Source organism: Lepidochelys kempii, chromosome 28 (genome assembly GCF_965140285.1).
Source record: "Lepidochelys kempii isolate rLepKem1 chromosome 28, rLepKem1.hap1, whole genome shotgun sequence".
Lineage (NCBI taxonomy): Eukaryota > Metazoa > Chordata > Testudines > Cheloniidae > Lepidochelys > Lepidochelys kempii.
This window is the reverse complement of record NC_136407.1, coordinates 2,795,039-2,818,321: the sequence shown is the minus strand read 5'-3', so window position 1 is coordinate 2,818,321 and position 23,283 is coordinate 2,795,039. Positions and strand designations below refer to the sequence as shown.

General features: G+C 61.4%; 1 protein-coding gene and 1 non-coding gene across 3 annotated transcripts; both read right to left on the bottom strand.

Annotated features, from left to right (window-relative positions):
• Positions 1–237: 237 nt before the first annotated feature.
• AURKB (aurora kinase B) lies at positions 238–20,789 on the bottom strand. 2 transcript variants are annotated; one of them, XM_078851020.1, is made up of 10 exons: positions 20,323–20,789; positions 19,405–19,522; positions 5,919–5,970; positions 4,856–5,006; positions 4,346–4,409; positions 3,424–3,615; positions 2,655–2,793; positions 1,599–1,747; positions 1,344–1,518; positions 238–825 (listed from the first exon to the last, which is right to left on the bottom strand). In XM_078851020.1, exons 3-10 carry the CDS (start codon positions 5,967–5,969, stop codon positions 649–651), a joined length of 1,098 nt encoding a protein of 365 aa, XP_078707146.1. In that variant the 5' UTR covers position 5,970; positions 19,405–19,522; positions 20,323–20,789; the 3' UTR covers positions 238–648. The 2 variants fall into 2 exon arrangements, with proteins under 2 accessions (XP_078707146.1, XP_078707145.1); XM_078851019.1 differs by lacking the exons at positions 19,405–19,522; positions 20,323–20,789 and adding an exon at positions 18,822–18,917.
• Positions 20,790–22,051: 1,262 nt separating this feature from the next.
• On the bottom strand, positions 22,052–22,178 carry LOC144929991 (U8 small nucleolar RNA). Its single transcript, XR_013635125.1, has one exon. It is a non-coding gene; the product is annotated as a U8 small nucleolar RNA (small nucleolar RNA).
• Positions 22,179–23,283: the final 1,105 nt, after the last annotated feature.

Below are 23,283 nucleotides of genomic sequence, written 5' to 3'. Positions count from 1 at the left end.
CATGGTGGGGGAGAGCGCCCCCTGCTGTGTCCCTGCCCTACAGCCCCCACTAGTGCCACCCTGGGGCCAGCCCTGCCGGCCAGGAGAGAGGCCCCCCTGCTGAACTCGCCACCCCGCAGCACCCCACCCAGCCCGGAACCAGATTCATACGCCCAAACCCCACAGGGGATCCTGGCTCTGTGGGCCCCAAACTGCCCCCCCCCCCCAGCACAGACAAACACAATAGGACCCCACGGCAAAGTAACACCAAATTTTATTAAAAGGAGGGCAGGGAGCACGCAGCCTCCCACGGGGACATTTAAAACAGGCCATGCCGGGGCATCCCCCGGCCCCCTGGCAGGAAAGGAGAGGCAGGCAGGGACCCGCTGCCCCTCTGGGAGTGAGGGGGGCTAGCCCGACAGCTGGGAAGGCAGCCAGCGAAAGGGCCAACTGGGGAGGGGGTCCTGGAGCCAGATCCCCCCAGCTGGGAAACCTGCCAGGGCCTGGCAGCCGCACCTTTATCTACAGGCCTGAGCGGGCGTGTCGGCCCGTGCCCCCTGCCCGGGACCGGCCGAGGGGGGGCAGCACCGAGGGAGGCCAGGCGGAGGAGGCGGGGACTGGCCCCATTCCCCGCCCCGGCTGAGGGATGAAAGAGGCCGCGGGGCAGGGCTAGTTGGCAGGGGCGGGGTTGAAGACGGGCGGCAGCACCCGGCGGGAGTGGGCCTTCACCCAGGGGTGCTCCAGCACGGCCTGCAGCGGCAGCCGCTCGGCGGGGTTATGGCGCAGCAGCTTGGAGATCAGGTCCCGGGAGCCTTCCGACATGAACGGCGGGAACTGCAGATCCACCTGCCAGGGGCACGCAGAGTCAGAGAGCCCAGACCCCTGGGGTTGAGCCCCGACTCGCGGAGTGGGTCTCGGGGTTAGAGCAGGAGGGGCTGGCAGCCAGGACTCCTGGGTTCTCTTCTCTGCTGTGGGAACTAGGGGAGGACGCTCCTTTGCGCCCGTCTTCCCACTTGGAGCTGGGGTAACGCCCTCAGCCTGGAGCTCAGGACTGAGGGGCAAGAGCACAGATCATCCCAGACTTGGGGGATGCCTCATAGGGATGCCAAAGGGCTAGTGGCCCCTTGGCGGCCAAAGCCCACAGCAGCAGCCTTAGGGTGATGGGGGATTGCCTGTGCGGCCCCCCACAATGTGCCACGAGTTATTCTGCCACATCTCTCTGGGGCAGGCCGGCTGGTTACTCAGGGACCCCTCGCCCGGCGCCGAGATGCGGCCAGCTCTGGGGCGGGGTGGCTGGTTACTCAGGGACCCCTCGCCCAGCGCCAAGCTGCGGCCAGCTCTGGGGCAGCGCGGCCCCACCTCACCTTGGTGATGCGGCGATATGTCTCCGTGTGGGTGGAGCTCTCGAAGGGCGGCTGCCCCACCAGGAGCTCATAGCACAAGACCCCGATGCACCACAGATCCACCTTCTCGTCGTGCGTCTTGCCCTCGATCATCTCGGGGGGCAAGTAATCCAGCGTGCCGCACATGGTCCTCCGCCTGCGGGGGAGCGGTGCGGGGTGAGCGCCACGCTGAAGACGGGGCAGGGACCCTCCCTCCCGCCCCCGGCCGGCTCTCACCTGAGCGAGGGCGCGTGCACGGACCAGCCGAAGTCGGCGATCTTGAGCTCGCCCTTGAGGCCCATGAGGAGGTTCTCCGGCTTGATGTCGCGGTGGATCACCTTCTTGGCGTGGCAGTAAATGAGCGCGTCAGCGAGCTCCTCCATGAGCTGTGGGGCAGAGCGCGGGCTGTCAGGGGGCTGGGCCGGCCGAAACCCCCCATTTCCCCTCTGAAATCCAAGCTTTTAAAAAACGCTGGGGGTGGGGGGATGGAAGGCCTTTGAAACAAGGAAAATACCCACTTGTTTCCACCAGCCCCCTTCTTACTGCCCCTGAAAAATGGGGGCGCACAGGTTAAAAATAAACGTTAGGGGGAAAACGTCACTTAGTTCCTCTGCCTGTACCGGAAAATGCTCAATGATATTCTACTCCCCACAGCACAGCGCCCCCTAGCGCCGCCCTGGGGCCAGCCCTGCCTGCCAGGGGAGAGCGCCCCCTGCTCAGCCACCCGCCCCGCTCCCTGCCCCACAGCATCCCCTAGTGCCACGCTGGGGCCAGTCTGCTGATTGGGAAACTGAGGCAATAGAGAGGGGAAGTGACTTGCAGAAGGGCAGGAGCGGAGCTGTCACTGGTCCCCACGCCCCCCTGAACCAGGAAAAGAACCCAGGAGTCCTGGCTCCCAGAACCCCCTGTTCTATCCACTAGCCCCCACTTCCCTCCCAGAGCCAGGAAGAGAACCCGGGAGTCCTGGCTCCCAGCCCCCCGGCTCTGACCCACCAGCCCCCACTCCCTTCCCAGAGCCAGGGAGAGAACCCAGGACTCCTGGCTCCCAGCCCCCTTGCTCTAACCATTAGACCGCACACCGCTCTCAGAACCTGGCAGAGAAGCCAGGCGTCCTGACTCCCAGCCAGTGATCTACCCACTAGACCACGCCGCCCTCACAGCCAAGGTGGAGATGGCACGTGCCAGGCCTGTATCTAACAGGGGGCTGCAGCCCACGTGCTCTGAGCTGGGAATGGCGCCCCCATCTGCTCTGGCCTGGGGGGCGCTGCGCCTGCCGGACCCCCGCCCGCTCACCGTGGCGGTCTTCTGCTCGTTGAACTGCCGGCATTTCTGCAGCTCCTTGTAGAGCTCGCCACGGGGCGCGTACTCCAGGATCAGGTAGACCCGCTTCTTGTCATGGAAGTAATTATAGAGGCGCAGGATGTTGGGGTGTCTGCGGGCCAAAGGCGGGGGGGCAGTCAGAGCCGGGCCTGAGCATGCAGAGAGTGCCCCCCACCCCGCAGCACAGTGACCCCTAGGGAGCCCCCCGCCCCGCTCCCCGCAGCACAGCAGCCCCGGCACCACCCCGGGGTCAGCCCCCCCTCCCAGGGGCTAGCACCCCCCACCCCTTTGGATCCTGCAGCATCCCAGCCACGAGGCTGCTCTGGGAGGGCTGGAGTCAGATCACCTAGGGCCAGGGCAGCTGGGGTGGAGGGGTCTTCCCTCCCAATGGGGGCGCCAGCCCTCGTTTCTGCTCCAGATCCCCCCGCCGGAGAGACCCCCACATGCACAGCCTGGGACATCGGTTACTGGGGCGGGTGTCGTGGGGGTGCGCCAGTGCAGGACGGCCCCCCCAGATGGGTCCAATCCACGGCTTCAGGGCTGCGCCCGGGCCACCCCCACTCCTCTCTGCTTCCCGATCTCCGGAGTCCCTTATCTCCACGCCAGGCTTTGGGGGCCCCCCACCAATCCCTTCCCAGGGTCGAGCCCCCAGCCAGGACCCTGCCCCATACGGGCTGCGGGGGGGCAGGGCTCCGTGCCCAGCCACTTCGCGTCCCCCCCGCCCGCGCCCGTCCCCACCCACTGGAGATGGGACTGGATCTCGATCTCCCGCCGCAGCTGGTGTTCCACGCCCTCCTTCTCCATCTGCGACTTGAAGAGCACCTTGAGCGCCACGATGAACCGGGACGCCCGCTCCCGGGCCAGGTACACGTTCCCGAACTTCCCCTTGCCCAGCGGGCGCCCAATCTCAAAGTCATTGATGGTAAAGACTCGCCTGGGGGCGGACGGGGTTAGAGTCGGGGGGTGCAGAACAAGGGGTGCCAAGGGACAGCAGGGGATTTGCACGCCCTCAGATCCCCCTCCCCCCCAGGGCCCCCGCTCCCGTGCAGCCCTCCCCCGGGACCTGGCTGCCCCACATCCCCCTCACCGGCTTCCCAGGCAGCCCTTTCCCCTCAGGGCCTGGCCGCCCCAGATCCCCCCTCCCACCCACAGGGCCTGGCCACCCCAGATTCCCCGCTCCTCCTGGGCAGCCCTCCCTGCAAAGGGCCCAGCCACCCCAGATCCCCCCCTGGCCACCCCAGATCCCTCCACCAGATACCAGTCAGCCCACATACCCCTCCCATCTGGGCAGCCCTGCCCTCGGGGCCCAGCCACCCCAGATCCCCCCTCCCCCACCAGAGCCTGGCCACCCCAGAAACTCCCCTCCCCCCAGCAGCCCTTCCCCAGGGCCCGGCTGCCCTATATCTCCCCTCCCCCTGGTAGCCACCCCCCCAGCAGCGCTCCCCCAGGGCCCTGCCACCCCAAATCCCCTCCCCTGGCCCCAGATCTCCCTAGCCCAGACAGCAGATCTCCAGGGAACCACCTGGATCAGGGTGAGGGGGATGTCGGCCAGGACGGGCAGCCCCAAAGTGAGGGCTCTCCCCTCCACAGGAGCCAGATCTCAGTGCCCTCTAAGGAAAAGTGCCACCTCGGCCCCCCACCCCAGCCCCCGCAGAGGGACTCACTGTGGGGTGGGCTGAGCCGCCTGGGGACCGCAGCTGGGTTCAGCGGGCACCCTGCCCGGGACAGCTGCGGAGAGGGAGAGAGAGTCACATCCTAGCATTCCCCGTTGCACCGTGCCCACCCTCCCCAAAGACAGGTCCCGGCGGGCCGCCCACAGCTCCCGGCTGAGCTAGACGACGTCCCGTCAGAGTGCGGGCAATGCCCCGTCCACCATCTCTGGCCTGGGCGAGCCAGGTCGGGCTGGCTGATCGAATGGGCCCTACTGGACGGTCGGAAATCCCCACTCCGTGTTTCTCCCCCATTCTTAGCTCCTAGACCCATAGATATAGGCCAAAAAGGACCCCGAGATCACCTGCTCTGCCTTCCTGTCTAGCGCAGGCCTCAAAACTGCCCTGAATTAACGCCTGGCTGAGCCTGAGCAGATCTGTTGGGGGGGGGGGGGGGGGAGCACAGATCCTCCCTCCTCCCCTGCCCCTGAGTGTACCCCCAGCCCCCAACCTGCCCCTCCTTACCTGGCTTCTGGATGCTGGAGGACTTCAGGATAATCTTATTGGTGCTGGCCATGGCTCTCTGTGCCAGCAGCAACTCGGAGGGGGTGCCACTGGGCATGTAGGGATCCTTCCGGGGGACTCGCTGGGGGCCTGGCCCGTTCAGCACCCCATACTGTGCGGGGGGTGGGGGGGAGAGAGAAACCGAGGGTTACAGGCAGGCACTGGAGGCCGGAAGGGGTTTCTCCAGGACCCGGCCTCAAAAGAAATCCTAGAACAGATCTGTTAGAAAACCAGCCCATCTCGAGGGGAAAATTGTCAGTGATGGAGAATCCCCATTGTCAAATATCGGTTCCCCGTGTAGATATTTAGAGACTTCACCCCTTCACCTTCTGTTTGGTAAGTGAAACAGACCAAGCTCCTGGCGTCTCTCACCCCAAGGCCGGTTTTCTCCCCCTTTAATCGTTCTTGGGGCTCTTTTCTGACTGCTCTCCAATTTATCAGCATCCACCCCAAGTGGACTCAGGATCCCAGCAGTGGCTGCACCAGGGCCAAAACCAGAGATAAAGTCACCTCTGCGCTCCTACTCGAGATTCCCCTGTTTGTACACACCAGGGTCGTGCTGGGAGCTCATGTTCAGCTGATTATCCACACCCTCCTCCCGCAAATCTTTTTCCCCCAGTTTGTAAGTGTGGCCCACATCCGATGTTCCTAGACGTCTCCATTTACACTTAGCCACGTTAAACACACATCGGTCGCTTGCACCCAGTTTACTCGATCGCTCGGAATCAGGGCCCTGTCGTCTTCCTTATTTATCATTAGTCTGTGGCAGCTGGCCACCGCTCCTGTACCTTAGCTAGGTACTGCAGGTGCTGAGTGGGGGCTTTCACTTTGGCTCAGCACCTGGCATGGGGGGGCACCTCATCTTGGACAGGGGAGTCCGCATGGTGCCCTGATCTCGGGGGGAGAAAGGGTCCCTGGCGGCACCCGGGTGGTGGGCCTCGATCTCGGGCGGGGGGAAGAGGGTTTTGTGCAGTGCTTGGCACAACAGAATCCCTCTCACCATAGGCCCGCAAGATCAGCTCACCTTGGCCAGGCTGATGCTGGTACCAGGGGTCACATTCTCCTTGTAGGCCATTCTGTGGGGAGAAGCAGACACAGCATCAGCACCAGCCCGTGGTCGCCCAGAATCCCCACCTGAGACTGCCTGCCCGCGGAGACCCTGATCGCCAGAGGGCCCTGGATCGGGAGGGGGGAAATCCCCGCGAGACACGAGGATCCCCGCTTTACAGAAGAGATCAGAGCGATTCAGGGTCACACGGGGAGTCGGGAGTCAAGGGCCAGCCCAGTGCCCTAACCACTAGCCCAGCCTTCCCCTGCTAAACCGACCAAACTCCTGGCGTCTCTCACTTCCAGGCCGGTTACTAGTCCTTGAATCATTCTTATGGCTCTTTTCTGACCCCTCTCCAATTAACCCATGTCCCTCTGGAGTTTAGCTGTACTAAAGCACGTACTTCTCGTGCACCCAGGTCACCAAGCGATCCAGAGTGCCCTGTATCAGTGACCCGACCTGTTTGTTATTCACCACGCCCCCAGCTGTCAGGTCATCTCCAGGCTGTAGCAGAGACAATTTGCTGTTTTCTTCCAGGCCACTGAGGAAGATGTTAAATAGCCCCGATCCCAGTGGGACCCCACTGGAAACAGACCGGCTGTTTGAATCAGCCACGTCAGCACACCCCAGGGGACCTGCCGCACAGAGACAATTACTCCCGCGGGACCGATTTGGGGAGGGAATGATTAACCCTCCTTTATGACAAAGGCTGGAAAATCGATTTCCTCCCCCAAAATAAGCTAATTCAGCTTCCCCTGCCCCCACCCCTACGGCCTGGCGTTTGCCAGAGGTCTCTGTGGAGGACCAGAGACACGGACTGGGGATCACCCAACTCTGAAGGGAAACTAACTCAGAAGTCTTTCCTCCCAGCTGTTTGACAGGTGTTGGAGTGACACAGCTCTGCTGGAGACGCAATGCTCCAGCTCCCCCAGTGCTCGGCCTTCTGGGAGCCGAGTGCTTCCCGTGCCTTGATTTCTCTTACCGGCCCTGTTCTCCCATTTTAGAGGGAGAACAGAGGCACTGAGGCAGCAATGTGTTGTGTCACATAGAGCCTGGTGTGTTCACAGCACAGCTCCCCGCGACTCCAGCTGCAAGCACACAGCCGGCTGCTCACTTTGGGCACCCAGAAAGGGAGGAAGACCATCTGGAAAGCATTTGGTGTAAGTGGCCAACGTCTCCCGGGGAACTCTGCGACACAGACAAGGGCAGAATCCCGCTCCCCAGGAACAGCAAAAGCCACGTCCCTGACACCACGGCTGTGATCCCCGCCAGATTTCAAGTCCCTGCTCCAAAGCTGGGGGGGGGGGGGTGCGCGCTGGAGCGCCTCAAAGAAAGTCCTAAGAATTTCACACGGGGAAAATGCCATATTTTGTTCCTATCTTCGTTCTCAGAAATGGCTGAGCTATTTTGGCTGAAATGGTCTCCCAAAAGTCAGCCTGAGGCAAAGACCTGGACTGGACCATTTAATGCAAACAGTTAAAAGTTTGCCAAAGTTATAAGTAGGCCTGGCAGAAGTTTTTGTTTGTTTTAATTTCAATGGATAATATCAATATTTATTTTGAAGCACTTCCCCCCAGTGGTTGCATATTTAAATCCCAACCGTGCAAAATGATGGTTTCAAGCATTTTGCCCCCAAATGTTTTTCATTTTAAATTTTCCACAGTCACAGGAAATTGGCGGGCATCAATTATTTAACGACCAGACAGATTGGAAAAGTGAAAGCTTTGCGATCGTTAAACCACAGAATGTCTATATCACGTGCCAAAATACAAAGCAAAGACCCTTAAATCAAACTAATAAGCTCTCAAGCAGCATTCTTCTTACTTTGCCCGTCAGTTTCGATTGTTAGGCATGGAAGTATTTTTCCTCAGTTTATTGCGGGCGGTGAAATCAACATTCACCCATAAAAATCTAACCTGTCCAAGCCTAGTTACAAGCAAACCGAAACAGGGCGCCTCTAATAAGCGTCTGGGTTCAATTCACTCCTTCGCTTATAGTGAAAACCATCTTGCCTGCATAACCAACGCCAACAGTCAGGCCCTCGGCAGCTTTCCTCACAGAACTGCAAAGGTTTTCATTTTGCACAGTATATTATTTTGGGTCTTGTTAAAACCTCGACCGGTTCCCCCCACCCAGATAGCAATGGGGTTTTTACAGGGTGAGGATAACAGAACTCAGCCCAGGTCAAGCAGAGCCAGGGGGGAGAGAGAGAGAGGGTGGTGGGGTTTTTCTCTTAAAACCGTTCAGATTTTCCAAAAAAATGTGCATCAGTGACTCTACCAGAAAGGAGAAGATCTCTCTGGCTGACGAGAATCATTGAAATAGATTGATGAAACAGCTGGAAACCCTCGGGAAGGCTTAACTCAATGGCACCCAGCAATACCCTGCAGCGGAACAAGCCCCCACGCTTCCCCAAAGCCTGCTGTAATCTGGAGGTGGGGTGGCGGGGAAGGAAAGACAGGGCCCTGGCCTGGGGGGAAGCGTGACTGTTCTTAATGTTTCCTCTGAATAGTGTGGGGGTGCCTCAGTTTCCCCTAGACAGGTCTTACGTATTTAGGGGTGGGATAAGGGCATATGATTGTTGCAGAGCCCTAGAGGGCAGGTGTGTGCAGGGGTCTGGACATAGAGAATGGCCGACACCCTGTTTCCTGGCAACTGATGGCCTAGTCCCTTCCCCCCTGCAAGGTGAGAGCTAAAGGGCTGGAGAACAAAGGAATCCGGTGACCTCCTGGCCCGGGAAAGGAACAAAGCCCAGAGGGGGGGGGGCTGGAGGGGGAGTCAGTTTGGGGTTGGCTGGGGACATGGAGAGAAGGGCAGACGTGGTTGTCTGGCTCACTGCCCCCCAAAATGGACCTGGCTGAGGGGTCCTGTTCTCTGCACCTATAAGCTCTGTTTTAGACCATGTTCCTGTCATCTAATAAACCTCTGTTTTACTGGCTGGCTGAGAGTCACGTCTGACTGCGGAGTTGGGGGGCAGGACCCTCTCGCTTCCCCAGGAGCCCCGCCTGGGCGGCCTCGCTGTGGGAAGCGCACGGATGGGGCAGAGGAGGCTGAATGCTCCGAGGTCAGACCCAGGAAGGTGGAAGCTGTGTGTCCTGCAGACAGGCTGCTCCCAGAAAGGAGACTTCCCCAGAGTCCTGCCTGGCTTCATGGGGAGCAGTTCCAGAGCATCGCCCGGGGACTTCATGACAACTGGTGGCAGGGGTGGGAGGTACTGCACCTCGTGGACTGCGCTTCCTGCAGTAAGTGACTGGGGAGCAATAAAACGAAGGGGGATCGCCGAGGACCAGGCGTGCTGAAGGCTCAGAGAGGAGCGGTTTCGGGGGGTAGTTAACCCCTGGAAGTGTGTGACCAGCGAGAAGGACTGTGCAGTAATGGGGGCCCCCTGAGGACTGCGGTGAGCAGTCTCAGGGGCGGAGGAGCCTGTGGCTTCGCTCTGGGAGAGAGAAGGACTTTTGCAGTAACAGGGTTCCCCTGGGGATTGCAGCGAGCAGTCCAAGGGGCAGAGGAGTCTGCAGCTCGACACTGGCAAAGAGGTGGTGACCTCGAGAAGGGCTGGCTCACTAGGGGTTCTCCCTGGAAACCGTGGGGAGCTGAGAGCACACAGGCCTGTAAGTCCACAGCAACCTGGGAACAACGGAGTGATGGCCTGTCACCATCTCCTTAAGAAGGACATTGCAAAGGACAAACAGAGGGTTACACATTGGAAAGTTCACCAAGGCACAATTAATCGTGCAGCTGGAGGAGGATGATCACTCTAAGAAGCAGATTCCTGACCCCAAATGAGGCTATAGCAGGATCTGGGAGCAGCTGCAGTGGTAGCCAGGCATCCCTAAGACTCCTGTCCCCGACCAGACGGGGGTCTTCATGATCGGGTTCCCCATCGGGGGATCGGAGACGGACGGGATTGGAGCTGAGTCTGAGAGAGCAAGTTTCCTGGGGTCAAGCCCCTCCCCAGTGAGAACGGAAGGTGATGGTCAATGGGGAGACATCCTGGGGTGGCGAGATCCTGGGACAGAGAGATGTTCCTCGCCCCCCTGCGCACCAGAGAGGGGGGCTCAGGGGGCTCATGCAGGCTCTGATGCAGCAAGGAAAGCAGCGAGCTCGCTGCCTACCCCCACTGGGACAGCAAGGGCAGCGCTGAGCACAGTGGGAGCTGAGACCCCAGCTGAGGTGGGGAGACACAGGCAGGGCAGGGGATCTGTTGGGAGTGGCAAGGTGCTTGGGAAGGAAAGTTTGGATGAGCCTAGGCAGCCTTGTGAGCTGATGGCTGTGTCTAGTCAGCAGGGTGGGAAGGCGAGGAGAGTGGAAGAGGAGTGTCCCTGGACCTTACCGGTTACCTGGGTGGAGAATTGGGACAGTGAAGGAAACGTGCCTGAGTCTGCCAGGGGTATTGACTTGCCTATGGAGGGAGCTACCCCGGTCTCCAAGCAGTTGTCTGTGACCAGCCCTGTGTGCTGGGACAAGGGGAGAGAGATCCCAAGCTGGGTGTCTGGGAAAGGAGAAAGCGTGTCCGGCTCTTCTTTGTATGTGGAGCAGACAGAAGGGCCCTTTCAGCCTGTGATGGTTGAGAACAGTGCAGTTGTCTCAGAGTTGGTTCTGGATTCAACTAAAGCCCAGGAAGGGAAGGGTCCTAAGTTTGTGTCTGCTCGGGAGAATGGCCCTGTAACTAGGTCACATCCAGTTAGTGTCTACGTAAAATCCCAGAGACCAGACAATTCTGGTGCTTGTATTTTGCCTATTGCTAGTGTGTTGTTCGGAAAGGGTGTAACAACTCTGTCTAATCAGGGTGAGATCCTAGCCAGGGCACAAGGAGAGCAGGAAGGTGATTTGATTATTTTACATACTGAGGGTGTGGAAACCTGTAGCAAGAAGGAAAAGATTCCTGAACTTGTGTGTGGCAAAGGGAAGGAGAATGCCTCTAACCTTTTATCTAGGAAGTCTGTAAGTTTGCCTGAAAGGGGATGGTGTAGGAATCCGCCGGATGGGCCAGAGGTAATTCTGGATGTAAGGGAGACCCAGAAAGAGTCTGTTTTTGCTCAGGAAAGTATTCCTTTAGAGCAAGCCCTCGGTGAAGAGGGTAAGAGCAGAATTTCTGTGAAGGGTGAATTGTTGCATAGAAAAGCTCCTAGGGAAAGGAATCCTCATAGTAGTCTTTGCAAGCAGTTTACTGCCACTGAAGGGTGTGAAAGTGATTTAATCAAGACAGTTTCAGTTCCTAACAGGCAGAAATTTTCTGTTGTGAATGGATCCACTGACTTTCCTGTTGAAGGATCCAGTGTGGATAGCTTTGAGAAGGTCTCAGATGAAGTGAAAGCTCTTATAAAGTTAAACAGTCCTATTACCAAGTGGCCGTGTTTGGCCAGCTTCTTGGGGAGACAAGATTGTTGAGAAGGGGATGTCTCCACGCTAGTTCTGTAAGTGAACAGTATGTGGCCTAGGTCAAGATGGGGCTCTTAACCAAGACAGCCCGAATTGCAGGCCTCCAGACTGGAGTGCTGGGAGAAGACCCAATCCCTGTTTGACCCCCGGGGGTTTTGGGGTGGCAAAAGGGCACAGGCCGCATAAACCTTCCCACATGCGGCATGTGAGTGCTATCGACCACCCCCGACCTAAGGGAGGGCGTGAAACTGGAAGGGCCTGGTGTAACTCCCAACAAGGAACGGGAGAGATGCTGGGGCATCCATGGGAATGTTGGTGGCTTCAAACTTCCTCAGGTCACCGGCTAAAGCGACCCCGCTCAGTTCAGTCTCAAAGGGGGGAGAGATGTGACGAAGCGTGACTGTTCTTAATGTTTCCTTTGAATATTGTGGGGGTGCCTCAGTTTCCCCTATGCAGTTCTTAAGTATCTAGGTGGTGGGATAAGGGTGTATGATCGTTGCAGAGCCCTAGAGGGCAGGTATGTGCAAGGGTCTGGACACAGAGAATGGCCAACACCCTGTTTCCTGGCAACTGATGGCCTGGGCCCATCCCCCCTGCAAGGTGAGAGCTAAAGGGTTGGAGAACAAAGGAATCCGGTGACCTCCTGGCCCAGGAAAGGGACAAAGCCCAGAGGAGGCAGGGGGCGGGGGGAGATGGAGAGATTTTCAGTTTGGGGCTGGCTGGGGACATGGAGTGAAGGGCAGACATGGTTGTCTGGCTCATTGCCCCCCAGAATGGATCCAGCTGAGAGGTCCTGTTCTCTGTACCTACAAGCTCTGTGTTAGACCATGTTCCTGTCGTCTAATAAACCTTCTGTTTTACTGGCTGGCTGAGAGTCACGTCTGACTGTGGAGTTGGGGGGCAGGACCCCCTGGCTTCCCCAGGACCCCGCCTGGGCGGCCTCGCTGTGGGAAGTGCACGGAGGGGCAGGGGAGGCTGAATGCTCCGAGGTCAGACCCAGGAAGGTGGAAGCTGTGTGAGCTGGGTGTCCTGCAGACAGGCTGCTCACAGAAAGGAGACTTCCCCAGAGTCCTGCCTGGCTTCCTAGGGAGCATTTCAAGAGCATCGCCCGGGGACTCTGTGACACCCTGGCCTGGGGGGAAGGAGGCACCCGGTCCCTGGCATGGTGTGGAGAATGGAGATACTTACGGGGAGAACTGCAGGGAGCCCTGAAATAGAGGGGCGACAGGAGGGGGAAGCCAGGTAATGGAGGGACAGGAGCTGCGAAGGGCGCCACCCTTCCAACGCATCATCACGGATCTACAACCTATCCTGAAGGACGACCCATCACTCTCACAGAACTTGGGAGACAGGCCAGTCCTTGCCTACAGACAGCCCCCCAACCTGAAGCAAATGCTCACCAGCAGCCACACACCACACAACAGAACCACTAACCCAGGAACCTATCCTTGCAACAAAGCCCGTTGCCAACTGTGTCCACATATCTATTCAGGGGACACCATCATAGGGCCTAATCACATCAGCCACACCATCAGAGGCTCGTTCACCTGCACATCTACCAATGTGATGTATGCCATCGTGTGCCAGCAATGCCCCTCTGCCATGTACATTGGCCAAACCGGACTGTCTCTACGTAAAAGAATAAATGGACACAAATCAGACGTCAAGAATTATAACATTCAAAAACTAGTCGGAGAACACTTCAATCTCTCTGGTCACTCAGTTACAGACCTAAAAGTTGCAATTCTTCAACAGAAAAACTTCAAAAAGAAGACTCCAAGGAGAGACTGCTGAATTGGAATTAATTTGCAAACTGGATAAAATTAACTTCGGCTTGAATAGAGACTGGGAGTGGATGGGTCATTACACAAAGTAAAACTATTTTCCCATGTTTATCATCTCCACCCCCCCCTTCCTCACATGTTCTTGTCAACTGCTGGAAATGGCCCACCTTGATTATCACTACAAAAGGTTGTCCCGCCCCGTCCCCCCTGTCCCGTGTTTTCCACTGCATGCTTCCAATGAAGTGAGCTGTAGCTCACGAAAGCTTATGCTCAAATAAATGGGTTAGTCTCTAAGGTGCCACAAGTCCTCCTGTTCTTTTTTCACCCTAGTTATGGGTATTACGACAGTGCTTGGAGATCCCAGCTAAGATCAGGGCCCCATTGTGCCGGCTACACAGGGCCTGCCCTGGGAAGCGTCATCTGAACAGACAGAGGGCAGGAGAGGAAACTGAGGCATGGGGGTAGGGGGGCATGAGTTGTCAAAGATTACCCAAAGATCCAGGAATAGATCCCCAGCATCCTGACCGCCTCCTCCATTCTCCTAGCCACTAGCCCACGCTGGTACGACCCCAGGGACCCACAGCACTACACTCCCCTGCTGGCTTAGACACCACAGGGAGCAACGCAGGGCTGGAAACCTGCCCATCCAGCCCCCTAACTCCTGCCCCCCCAGAGGCCCCTGCGACAATTAGGATGCAGACCCCCCATGGGGAGAAGAGTGTCTGGACCCCACGGAGTAGGCAACTGAGCCACCTGGTACATCAAGCAACATCCTAGCGAGAGCTGGGCACGGACGGGGCTCAGGAGCGGATGCATTTGGGTCACTAGAAAGCCGAGTTCAATTTGTGCAGCCCACTCCCCAATGGGGCCAAGGTGCTGCCCCCCAGCTGGACGAGGGGCGCTCCAACCACCCCGGGAAAAGCCAAGCGATGGCCCCATGTCTGGGGGTCCTGTCCAACTGCACGTTGTCTCAGTGTTTCCCTATTAAAGTTAATAGCCCAATCACTTGCTTACTCTGTGGGGTACCCCAGGACTCGACTGTCACAGGCCCCAAGCCTACCCCTCAATGCCCCCCAACTCCCGGAGCAGCCCCAACCCCAAAGCACCCCCACTCAGCCCACCTGCACCAGTCCAGAGCCTCCACCTCCATCCCACACATCCCACCCTAGCGAATAGCCCCTGTGCCAGGCTGCCTCAGAGCCCCCCAACCCCACACTCACCCAGCCCAGCCACCTGAGGCCTGCGCAGCATCCCAATACCCCAGTTCCCTCCCTGGGTCCCCCACTCCCACCTCTAGCACCAGAGTCCCCTGCACCGAACTCACTGACCCCCACCCCTAGAATCTGTCCCCTAGAACTCATCCCAGCTCCCCTCCAAATCCCCAGCCCCAACTCACCCATCCCAGATCCCAGCCCTCCACATACCAGTTAATCCTGAGTCGCCCATCCTACCCGTGCTCCACCTGGCTCAAAGATCCCCTCCCATGCCAAAGCCCCCCCCCAACCTCACATCCCTGTACCTCTGCTCCTCATCCCCATAACCCCGCTGCTCCTCCAGTCTCCCACACCCCAGTCCAGGGCAGTCTGCAGGGTGGGACTCCCCAAGATGGACTTGGCTGAAAGTCACTGATTTCTGTGCTAGCAAGTTCTGTTCTACACTGTGTTTCTGTTGCCTAATAAACCTTCTGTTTTCCTGGCTGGCTGAGAGTCACGTCTGACTGCGGAGTTGGGGGGCAGGACCCTCTGGCTTCCCCAGGACCCCGCCTGGGCAGAGTCGCTGTGGGAAGCGCACGGGGGGCAGAGGATGCCGAATGCTCCGAGGTCAGACCCAGGAAGGTGGAAGCTGGGTGAGCTGGGTGTCCTGCAGACAGGCTGCTCACAGAAAGGAGACTGCCCCAGAGTCCTGCCTGGCTTCATGGGGAGCAGTTCCAGAGCATCGCCCGGGGACTCCGTGACAGCCCCCCACTCCTCTATAACCCACTGATCCTCCAGCCCCCATAATCCTACCGCTTCCCCACAATCCTGTGCTCCTCTAGCCCCCCATAACCTCCTCTCCCCAGCCCCCACACTCCACAACACCCCCACACACCCTCATAACCCCCCCCACTCATTATCCCCCAGCTCCTCCAGCCCCCCACATCCCCATAACCCCTCAATCCCCATCTCCAGAACCCCCAGCTGCTCCAGCTCCCCACTTCCCCATAGCCCCCCAGCTCCTCCAGCCCCCCACATCCCCATAACCCCTCAGTCTCCATCCCCAGAACCCCCCAGCTGCTCCAGCCCCCCACGTCCCCATAACCCCCCAGCTCCTCCAGCCCCCCACGTCCCCATAACCCCTCAGTCTCCATCCCCATAACCCCCCAGCTCCTCCAGCCCCCCACGTCCCCATAACCCCTCAGTCTCCATCCCCATAACCCCCCAGCTCCTCCAGCCCCCCACGTCCCCAGAACCCCTCAATCCCCATCCCCATAACCCCCCAGCTGCTCCAGACCCCCATGTCCCCGTAACCCCCCAGCTCCTCCAGACCCCCATGTCCCTGTAACCCCCCAGCTCCTCCAGACCCCCACATTCCCTTACCCCCCTAGCTCCTCCAGCCCCCCACATCCCCATAACCCCTCAGTCTCCATCTCCAGAACCCCCCAGCTCCTCCAGCCCCCCACGTCCCCATAACCCCCCCGCTCCTCCAGACCCCCACATTCCCTTACCCCCCTAGCTCCTCCAGCCCCCCACATCCCCATAACCCCTCAGTCTCCATCCCCAGAACCCCCCAGCTCCTCCAGCCCCCCACGTCCCCATAACCCCCAGCTCCTCCAGACCCCCATGTCCCCATAACCCCCCAGCTCCTCCAGACCCCCACATCCCCATAACCCCTCAGTCTCCATCTCCATAAGCCCCTAGCTCCTCCAGCCCCCCACGTCCCCAGAATCCCTCAATCCCCATAACCCCCCAGCTGCTCCAGCCCCCCACGTCCCCATAACCCCCAGCTCCTCCAGGCCCCACGTCCCCATAACCCCTCAGTCTCCATCCCCATAACCCCCCAGCTCCTCCAGCCCCCCACGTCCCCATAACCCCTCAGTCTCCATCCCCATAACCCCCCAGCTCCTCCAGCCCCCCACGTCCCCAGAACCCCTCAATCCCCATCCCCATAACCCCCCAGCTGCTCCAGACCCCCATGTCCCCGTAACCCCCCAGCTCCTCCAGCCCCCCACATCCCCATAACCCCTCAGTCTCCATCTCCATAAGCCCCTAGCTCCTCCAGCCCCCCACGTCCCCAGAATCCCTCAATCCCCATAACCCCCCAGCTGCTCCAGCCCCCCACGTCCCCATAACCCCTCAGTCTCCATCCCCATAACCCCCCAGCTCCTCCAGCCCCCCACGTCCCCAGAACCCCTCAATCCCCATCCCCATAACCCCCCAGCTGCTCCAGACCCCCATGTCCCCGTAACCCCCCAGCTCCTCCAGCCCCCCACATCCCCATAACCCCTCAGTCTCCATCTCCATAAGCCCCTAGCTCCTCCAGCCCCCCACGTCCCCAGAATCCCTCAATCCCCATAACCCCCCAGCTGCTCCAGCCCCCCACGTCCCCATAACCCCTCAGTCTCCATCCCCATAACCCCCCAGCTCCTCCAGCCCCCCACGTCCCCAGAACCCCTCAATCCCCATCCCCATAACCCCCCAGCTGCTCCAGACCCCCATGTCCCCGTAACCCCCCAGCTCCTCCAGACCCCCACATCCCCATAACCCCTCAGTCTCCATCTCCAGAACCCCCCAGCTCCTCCAGCCCCCCACGTCCCCATAACCCCCAGCTCCTCCAGACCCCCACATCCCCATAACCCCTCAGTCTCCATCCCCAGAACCCCCCAGCTGCTCCAGCCCCCCACGTCCCCATAACCCCCCAGCTCCTCCAGCCCCCCACGTCCCCATAACCCCTCAATCCCCATCCCCATAACCCCCCAGCTGCTCCAGACCCCCATGTCCCCGTAACCCCCCAGCTCCTCCAGCCCCCCATGTCCCTGTAACCCCCCAGCTGCTCCAGCCCCCCATGTCCCCGTAACCCCCCAGCTCCTCCAGCCCCCCACATCCCCATAACCCCTCAGTCTCCATCCCCATAACCCCCCAGCTGCTCCAGACCCCCATGTCCCCGTAACCCCCCAGCTCCTCCAGACCCCCATGTCCCCGTAACCCCCCAGCTCCTCCAGCCCCCCACGTCCCCAGAACCCCTCAATCCCCATCCCCATAACCCCCCAGCTGCTCCAGACCCCCATGTCCCCGTAACCCCTCAGTCTCCATCTCCAGAACCCCCCAGCTCCTCCAGCCCCCACATTCCCTTAACCCCCTAGCTCCTCCAGCCCCCCACATCCCCATAACCCCTCAGTCTCCATCCCCAGAACCCCCCAGCTGCTCCAGCCCCCCACGTCCCCATAACCCCCCAGCTCCTCCAGCCCCCCACGTCCCCATAACCCCTCAATCCCCATCCCCATAACCCCCCAGCTGCTCCAGACCCCCATGTCCCCGTAACCCCCCAGCTCCTCCAGCCCCCCATGTCCCTGTAACCCCCCAGCTGCTCCAGACCCCCATGTCCCCGTAACCCCCCAGCTCCTCCAGCCCCCCACATCCCCATAACCCCTCAGTCTCCATCCCCAGAACCCCCCAGCTCCTCCAGCCCCCCACATCCCCATAACCCCCCAGCTGCTCCAGCCCCCCATGTCCCCGTAACCCCCCAGCTCCTCCAGCCCCCCACATCCCCATAACCCCTCAGTCTCCATCCCCATAACCCCCCAGCTCCTCCAGCCCCCCACGTCCCCAGAACCCCTCAATCCCCATCCCCATAACCCCCCAGCTGCTCCAGACCCCCATGTCCCCGTAACCCCCCAGCTCCTCCAGCCCCCCACATCCCCATAACCCCTCAGTCTCCATCTCCATAAGCCCCTAGCTCCTCCAGCCCCCCACGTCCCCAGAATCCCTCAATCCCCATAACCCCCCAGCTGCTCCAGCCCCCCACGTCCCCATAACCCCTCAGTCTCCATCCCCATAACCCCCCAGCTCCTCCAGCCCCCCACGTCCCCAGAACCCCTCAATCCCCATCCCCATAACCCCCCAGCTGCTCCAGCCCCCCATGTCCCCGTAACCCCCCAGCTCCTCCAGCCCCCCACATCCCCATAACCCCTCAGTCTCCATCCCCATAACCCCCCAGCTCCTCCAGCCCCCCACGTCCCCAGAACCCCTCAATCCCCATCCCCATAACCCCCCAGCTGCTCCAGACCCCCATGTCCCCGTAACCCCCCAGCTCCTCCAGCCCCCCACATCCCCATAACCCCTCAGTCTCCATCTCCATAAGCCCCTAGCTCCTCCAGCCCCCCACGTCCCCAGAATCCCTCAATCCCCATAACCCCCCAGCTGCTCCAGCCCCCCACGTCCCCATAACCCCTCAGTCTCCATCCCCATAACCCCCCAGCTCCTCCAGCCCCCCACGTCCCCATAACCCCTCAATCCCCATCCCCATAACCCCCCAGCTGCTCCAGACCCCCACGTCCCCATAACCCCCAGCTCCTCCAGACCCCCATGTCCCCGTAACCCCCCAGCTCCTCCAGCCCCCCACATCCCCATAACCCCTCAGTCTCCATCCCCAGAACCCCCCAGCTCCTCCAGCCCCCCACATCCCCAGAACCCCCCAGCTCCCCCACCCCATAACCCCGCGCCCCAGCGCTACCTACCCGGGGCTCGCGCGCTCCCCTCGCTCTGCCGAGCCGGCCTCCCGCGAGCGCTGACAGGCCGCGCGCTCTGCGGCCACCAGCCAATCGCGGAGACCGGCGGCGCCCAGCCAGGGGTGAACCGACCAATCAGAGGCCTCAGCTCGCAGTTCAAAAACGCTCCTGGCGGATCATTGGGCAGGCAGGCAAGAGGAGGGAGGGGCTAGAGTCAGCCGGCCTCGCCCCTCCGGCCCCGCCATTGGCGGCCGCATCCGAAAGACTCCGCCCACCTCCCTGCTATTAGCCACCGCGCCCGACCGACCCCGCCCCCGAGTGTCCGCCTCTCCTGGTCAGTCCCCGCCCTCCGCCCTGCCATTGGAAGACAACCCCGGCCAAACCCGCCCACTCAGGCTTCCCATTGGCAGCCGAGCCCGCCCCTCCAACCATCCCATTGGCCGCCACGGCCTTCTCTCCATCTGGGACTGCGCCCTCTCATTGGTTGGCATAGCACGCTCTTCACCTCCCGCTCGTTCGCTATTGGCTACCCGGGCCTGACCGTCCCCTCATTGGCTCTGCCAGCCGCCTATCCCCGCCCTGGCGAACACACCGTCTGGGTAGGCTCGCGCGACCGGCAGGAGGGATCCTGAGCTGGGGAGCCTCGCGCTGCTGCTGTGCTTGTGTCTGTTGTAACGTCACTGGGGAGCGGGCGGGGCTCGCGCCGGCGCCTTTAGGATTAAACAGAAAAAAAACGGAAGCTCCTGTCAATCACTCCGTGCCGCGGCCAATCAGAGGAGGGAGGCGTGGCGCCCCCGCCATTTTGTGAAGGCTCCGGCTTCTGCCTGGGAACAGAACGCGGAGACCAGCCAATCACAGAAGGGGGGAGGGCAGCCATCGAGTGGAGGGCGGGGCAGGGGAGGCCCCCAGCCAATCAGGGGTAATGAGAGGGGCCCATCCCCCTTCTCCTCCTCCAAGGGCAGGGAACAGATGTGCGGGCGTCCAGCCAATCATAAGGGAGCAAGAGTAAAGGAAGGAGCCGGCCAATCACAGTGAAGAGCTGTTGCAGCACCTGGCCAATCAGAGGGAAGGGGGGGCAACCCTCAGCCAATCACAAGCAAGAGAGAGGGCTGGGCCCAGCCAATCCCAGGGAAGAGCTGTTGCAATCACCCCACCCCCCGGCCAATCAGAGCAGCGAGGATAGAGCTGGCCCTCCCCTCTGGAAGCCCCTCACCCTGGCCCCAGGGCCGTGGGGGGCTGGGCTCGGAGTTGGGGGTCCCAGGGGCAGCTGGAGCGTGGGGCCGGCTTGGCTCATAGCCGGCAGCTGGACCTGTGGCTTCTGGCTTTCCCCCACGTCCAGTGGCAAGGAGTTCCACGGGTTAACCGCGCGCTTGGTTTGCAACCGGTGACCCCCGGCTCGCCGTGCGTTGTGCGAAGGGGGTGAAGGACGCTCTCAACGGGATTGTATCGATCCCACCCCGCCCGTCGTCTCTTTTCCAGGCCAAACAGCCCCCCCCCCCCGTCTTTTTACCCCGCTCGTCTCCCAGGTGTGGTGGGACCAACACGGCGACCCTGCAAACACGCCTGTCATCTCCGGTGGCTTATGGCGACGCCGCAAATGTCATTCGCCTCTTGCAGGCGACGAAGGGTGACGGTAACATGGTCCCCCACTAGGGCAGGAGGCTAGACGGTGACTGTACCGGGACAACGTTTGCACGGGGATAGGCTGTGACTGTAATGTTATCGCAACAGGATAGGCTGTGACAGTCACGTTACAACGCCGTCCCCCGCGCTTGCAAGCAGGGAGATTGTGACGAGCGTTACAATGTCCCGCGCTAGTGCAAGGGTTGTGAGTGTAACATTATGCTGTCTGCTGTTGTTGCAAAGGAATCGATTGTGACTGTAACTTTGTCCCCCGCACCACCGTTATTACAAGGGAATCGGCTGTGACTGGAACCGGCAGCGCCGCCCCCCGCTCGTGCAAAGAGCGGCGCGTGACTGTAACGGTGCAGCGCCGCCCCCCGCTCGTGCAAAAAGTGGCGCGTGACTGTAACGGTGCAGCGCCGCCCCCCGCTCGTGCAAAAAGCGGCGCGTGACTGCAACGGTGCAGCGCTGCCCCCCGCTCGTGCAAAGAGCGGCGCGTGCCTGTAACCTTGCACTGCTGTCCCCCGCTCATGCAAAGAGCGGCGCGTGACTGTAACGGTGCAGCGCTGCCCCCCGCTCGTGCAAAGAGCGGCGCGCGTCTATAACCTTGCACTGCTGTCCCCCGCTCGTGCAAAGAGCAGCGCGTGACTGTAACGGTGCAGCGCTGCCCCTCGCTCGTGCAAAGAGCGGCGCACGTCTATAACCTTGCACTGCTGTCCCCCGCTCGTTGCCCCCCGCTCGTGCAAAGAGCGGCGCGTGCCTGTAACCTTGCACTACTGTCCCCCGCTCGTGCAAAGAGCGGCGCGTGACTGTAACGGTGCAGCGCTGCCCCTCGCTCGTGCAAAGAGCAGCGCACGTCTATAACCGTGCACTGCTGTCCCCCGCTCGTTGCCCCCCGCTCGTGCAAAGAGCGGCGCGTGACTGTAACGGTGCAGCGCTGCCCCTCGCTCGTGCAAAGAGCGGCGCACGTCTATAACCTTGCACTGCTGTCCCCCGCTCGTTGCCCCCCGCTCGTGCAAAGAGCGGCGCGTGCCTGTAACCTTGCGCTGCTGTCCCCCGCTCGTGCAAAGAGAGGCGCGTAACTGTAACGGTGCAGCGCTGCCCCCCGCTCGTGCAAAGAGCGGCGCGTGCCTGTAACCTTGCACTACTGTCCCCCGCTCGTGCAAAGAGCGGCGCGTGACTGTAACGGTGCAGCGCTGCCCCTCGCTCGTGCAAAGAGCAGCGCACGTCTGTAACCGTGCACTGCTGTCCCCCGCTCGTTGCCCCCCGCTCGTGCAAAGAGCGGCGCGTGACTGTAACGGTGCAGCGCTGCCCCTCGCTCGTGCAAAGAGCGGCGCACGTCTATAACCGTGCCCTGCTGTCCCCCGCTCGTGCAAAGAGCGGCGCGTGCCTGTAACCTTGCGCTGCTGTGCCCCGCTCGTGCAAAGAGCGGCGCGTGACTGTAACAGTGCAGCGCTGCTCCGGGAAGACAGGCTGGACGCAGGGTTACTCGGCCCTGCGTGAACAGTCGGCGAACATAAAACCACCGCTTTAAGGCTGCCGTAAGCAGAGCCCCTCCCCCCGCCGCTCAGGGGACCCCGCGGGCCCCCGTCCCCGCGGCCCCCCCGCCAGGGAGGATCAGACAGGAGCGGGCCGCGGCGTTGCGGGCCGCGGCCGCGGAGACTCTAATCACGTCTCATGCGCTCTCCGATCATCACGTGCTGCCCCCGGCGGGGAACAGGTAAGGATGTACCTCACTGACGATGCAGAGCCGGCCCCGCCGCCGGGACCCACCGGCCGCCCACTGGCGCCCAGCTCAGGGTGAGCGCCGCAACCCACCCCGGGAGACACCCCCGTCCCGTCGCCGCTCCTGCCCCTCCCCTCGCTCCGCGGGGAGGGGGTCGGAGGCCCCGCATGGCAAAAACCCGCGCAGTACCGGCTCCGCTCTCTTTCCTCCCACAATGCCCCACGGAACATATTTGCATATGCCGCAAGTCGGTAGCGACCGTACGTCTCAGGAAAGAGGCGCATTGGGCTTTTCGTAACAGCGGGGTCAGGGCTGTGACCGTAGCTACCAAAAAAGTCAGGCAACCGGATTTGCAAGGGAGGATGTGTGTGTGTGTGTGTGTGTGTGAGAGAGAGAGAGACCTGACAGCCCCCCCCGTCCCACCCCCCACCTCTGGTCCTTCTGCGGGGCCGGGTTTGCATCTTCCAGGGGGCTCTGGAGCAGGGGTGGAGGCCCCGCTTCCCGCAGGCTCTGGCCTCCTTGCTGGCGGGGGCCGCTCTGAGCCCCATCACACTCGTGTCACACGGGGCACTGAGCCAGCAGTAGCTGTGGCTCCAGGGCGCGACTCTTGTGACCCCCTGTGCGGGGCAGGGAGCCCCAGGACAAGCACTGGCCTTTTGACTGCCCCCCAGCTCTGGGGGTTTCACAGACTGCCTTTCTCCCCACAGCTCGCTGGGCGTCGGAGTGACAGGCAGGGCCGCACAGCGTCCCACATCACTGCTAGTTAACATTGGTACCGGGCGGTCCTTCCACAGGGCGCTGGCCAGAGCCCCCCGACCGAACTTGGGGCCCCGTCGCGCCGGGCGCCACCCAGACCCCCCAACCAAGCTCGGGGCCCCGTCGCACCGGGCGCCACCCAGACCCCCCGACCGAGCTCGGGGCCCCGTCGCGCCGGCGCTGCCCAGACCCCCCCGACCGAACTCGGGGCCCCGTCGCACCGGGCGCTGCCCAGACCCCCCCGACCGAACTTGGGGCCCCGTCACGCCGGGTGCTGCCCAGACGCCCCCGACCGAACTCGGGGCCCCGTCGCACCGGGCGCTGCCCAGACCCCCCCGACCGAACTTGGGGCCCCGTCACGCCGGG

Coding starts and splice junctions, on each gene's coding strand:
- AURKB (XM_078851020.1), bottom strand. CDS start 5,969: ATGGCCTACAAGGAGAATGTGACCCCTGGTACCAGCATCAGCCTGGCC. Junction 3,616..4,345: donor GCGGCTCAGCCCACCCCACA/GTGAGTCCCTCT, acceptor GTCCGCCCCCAG/GCGAGTCTTTACCATCAATG. Junction 826..1,343: donor CATATCGCCGCATCACCAAG/GTGAGGTGGGGC, acceptor TGCCCCTGGCAG/GTGGATCTGCAGTTCCCGCC.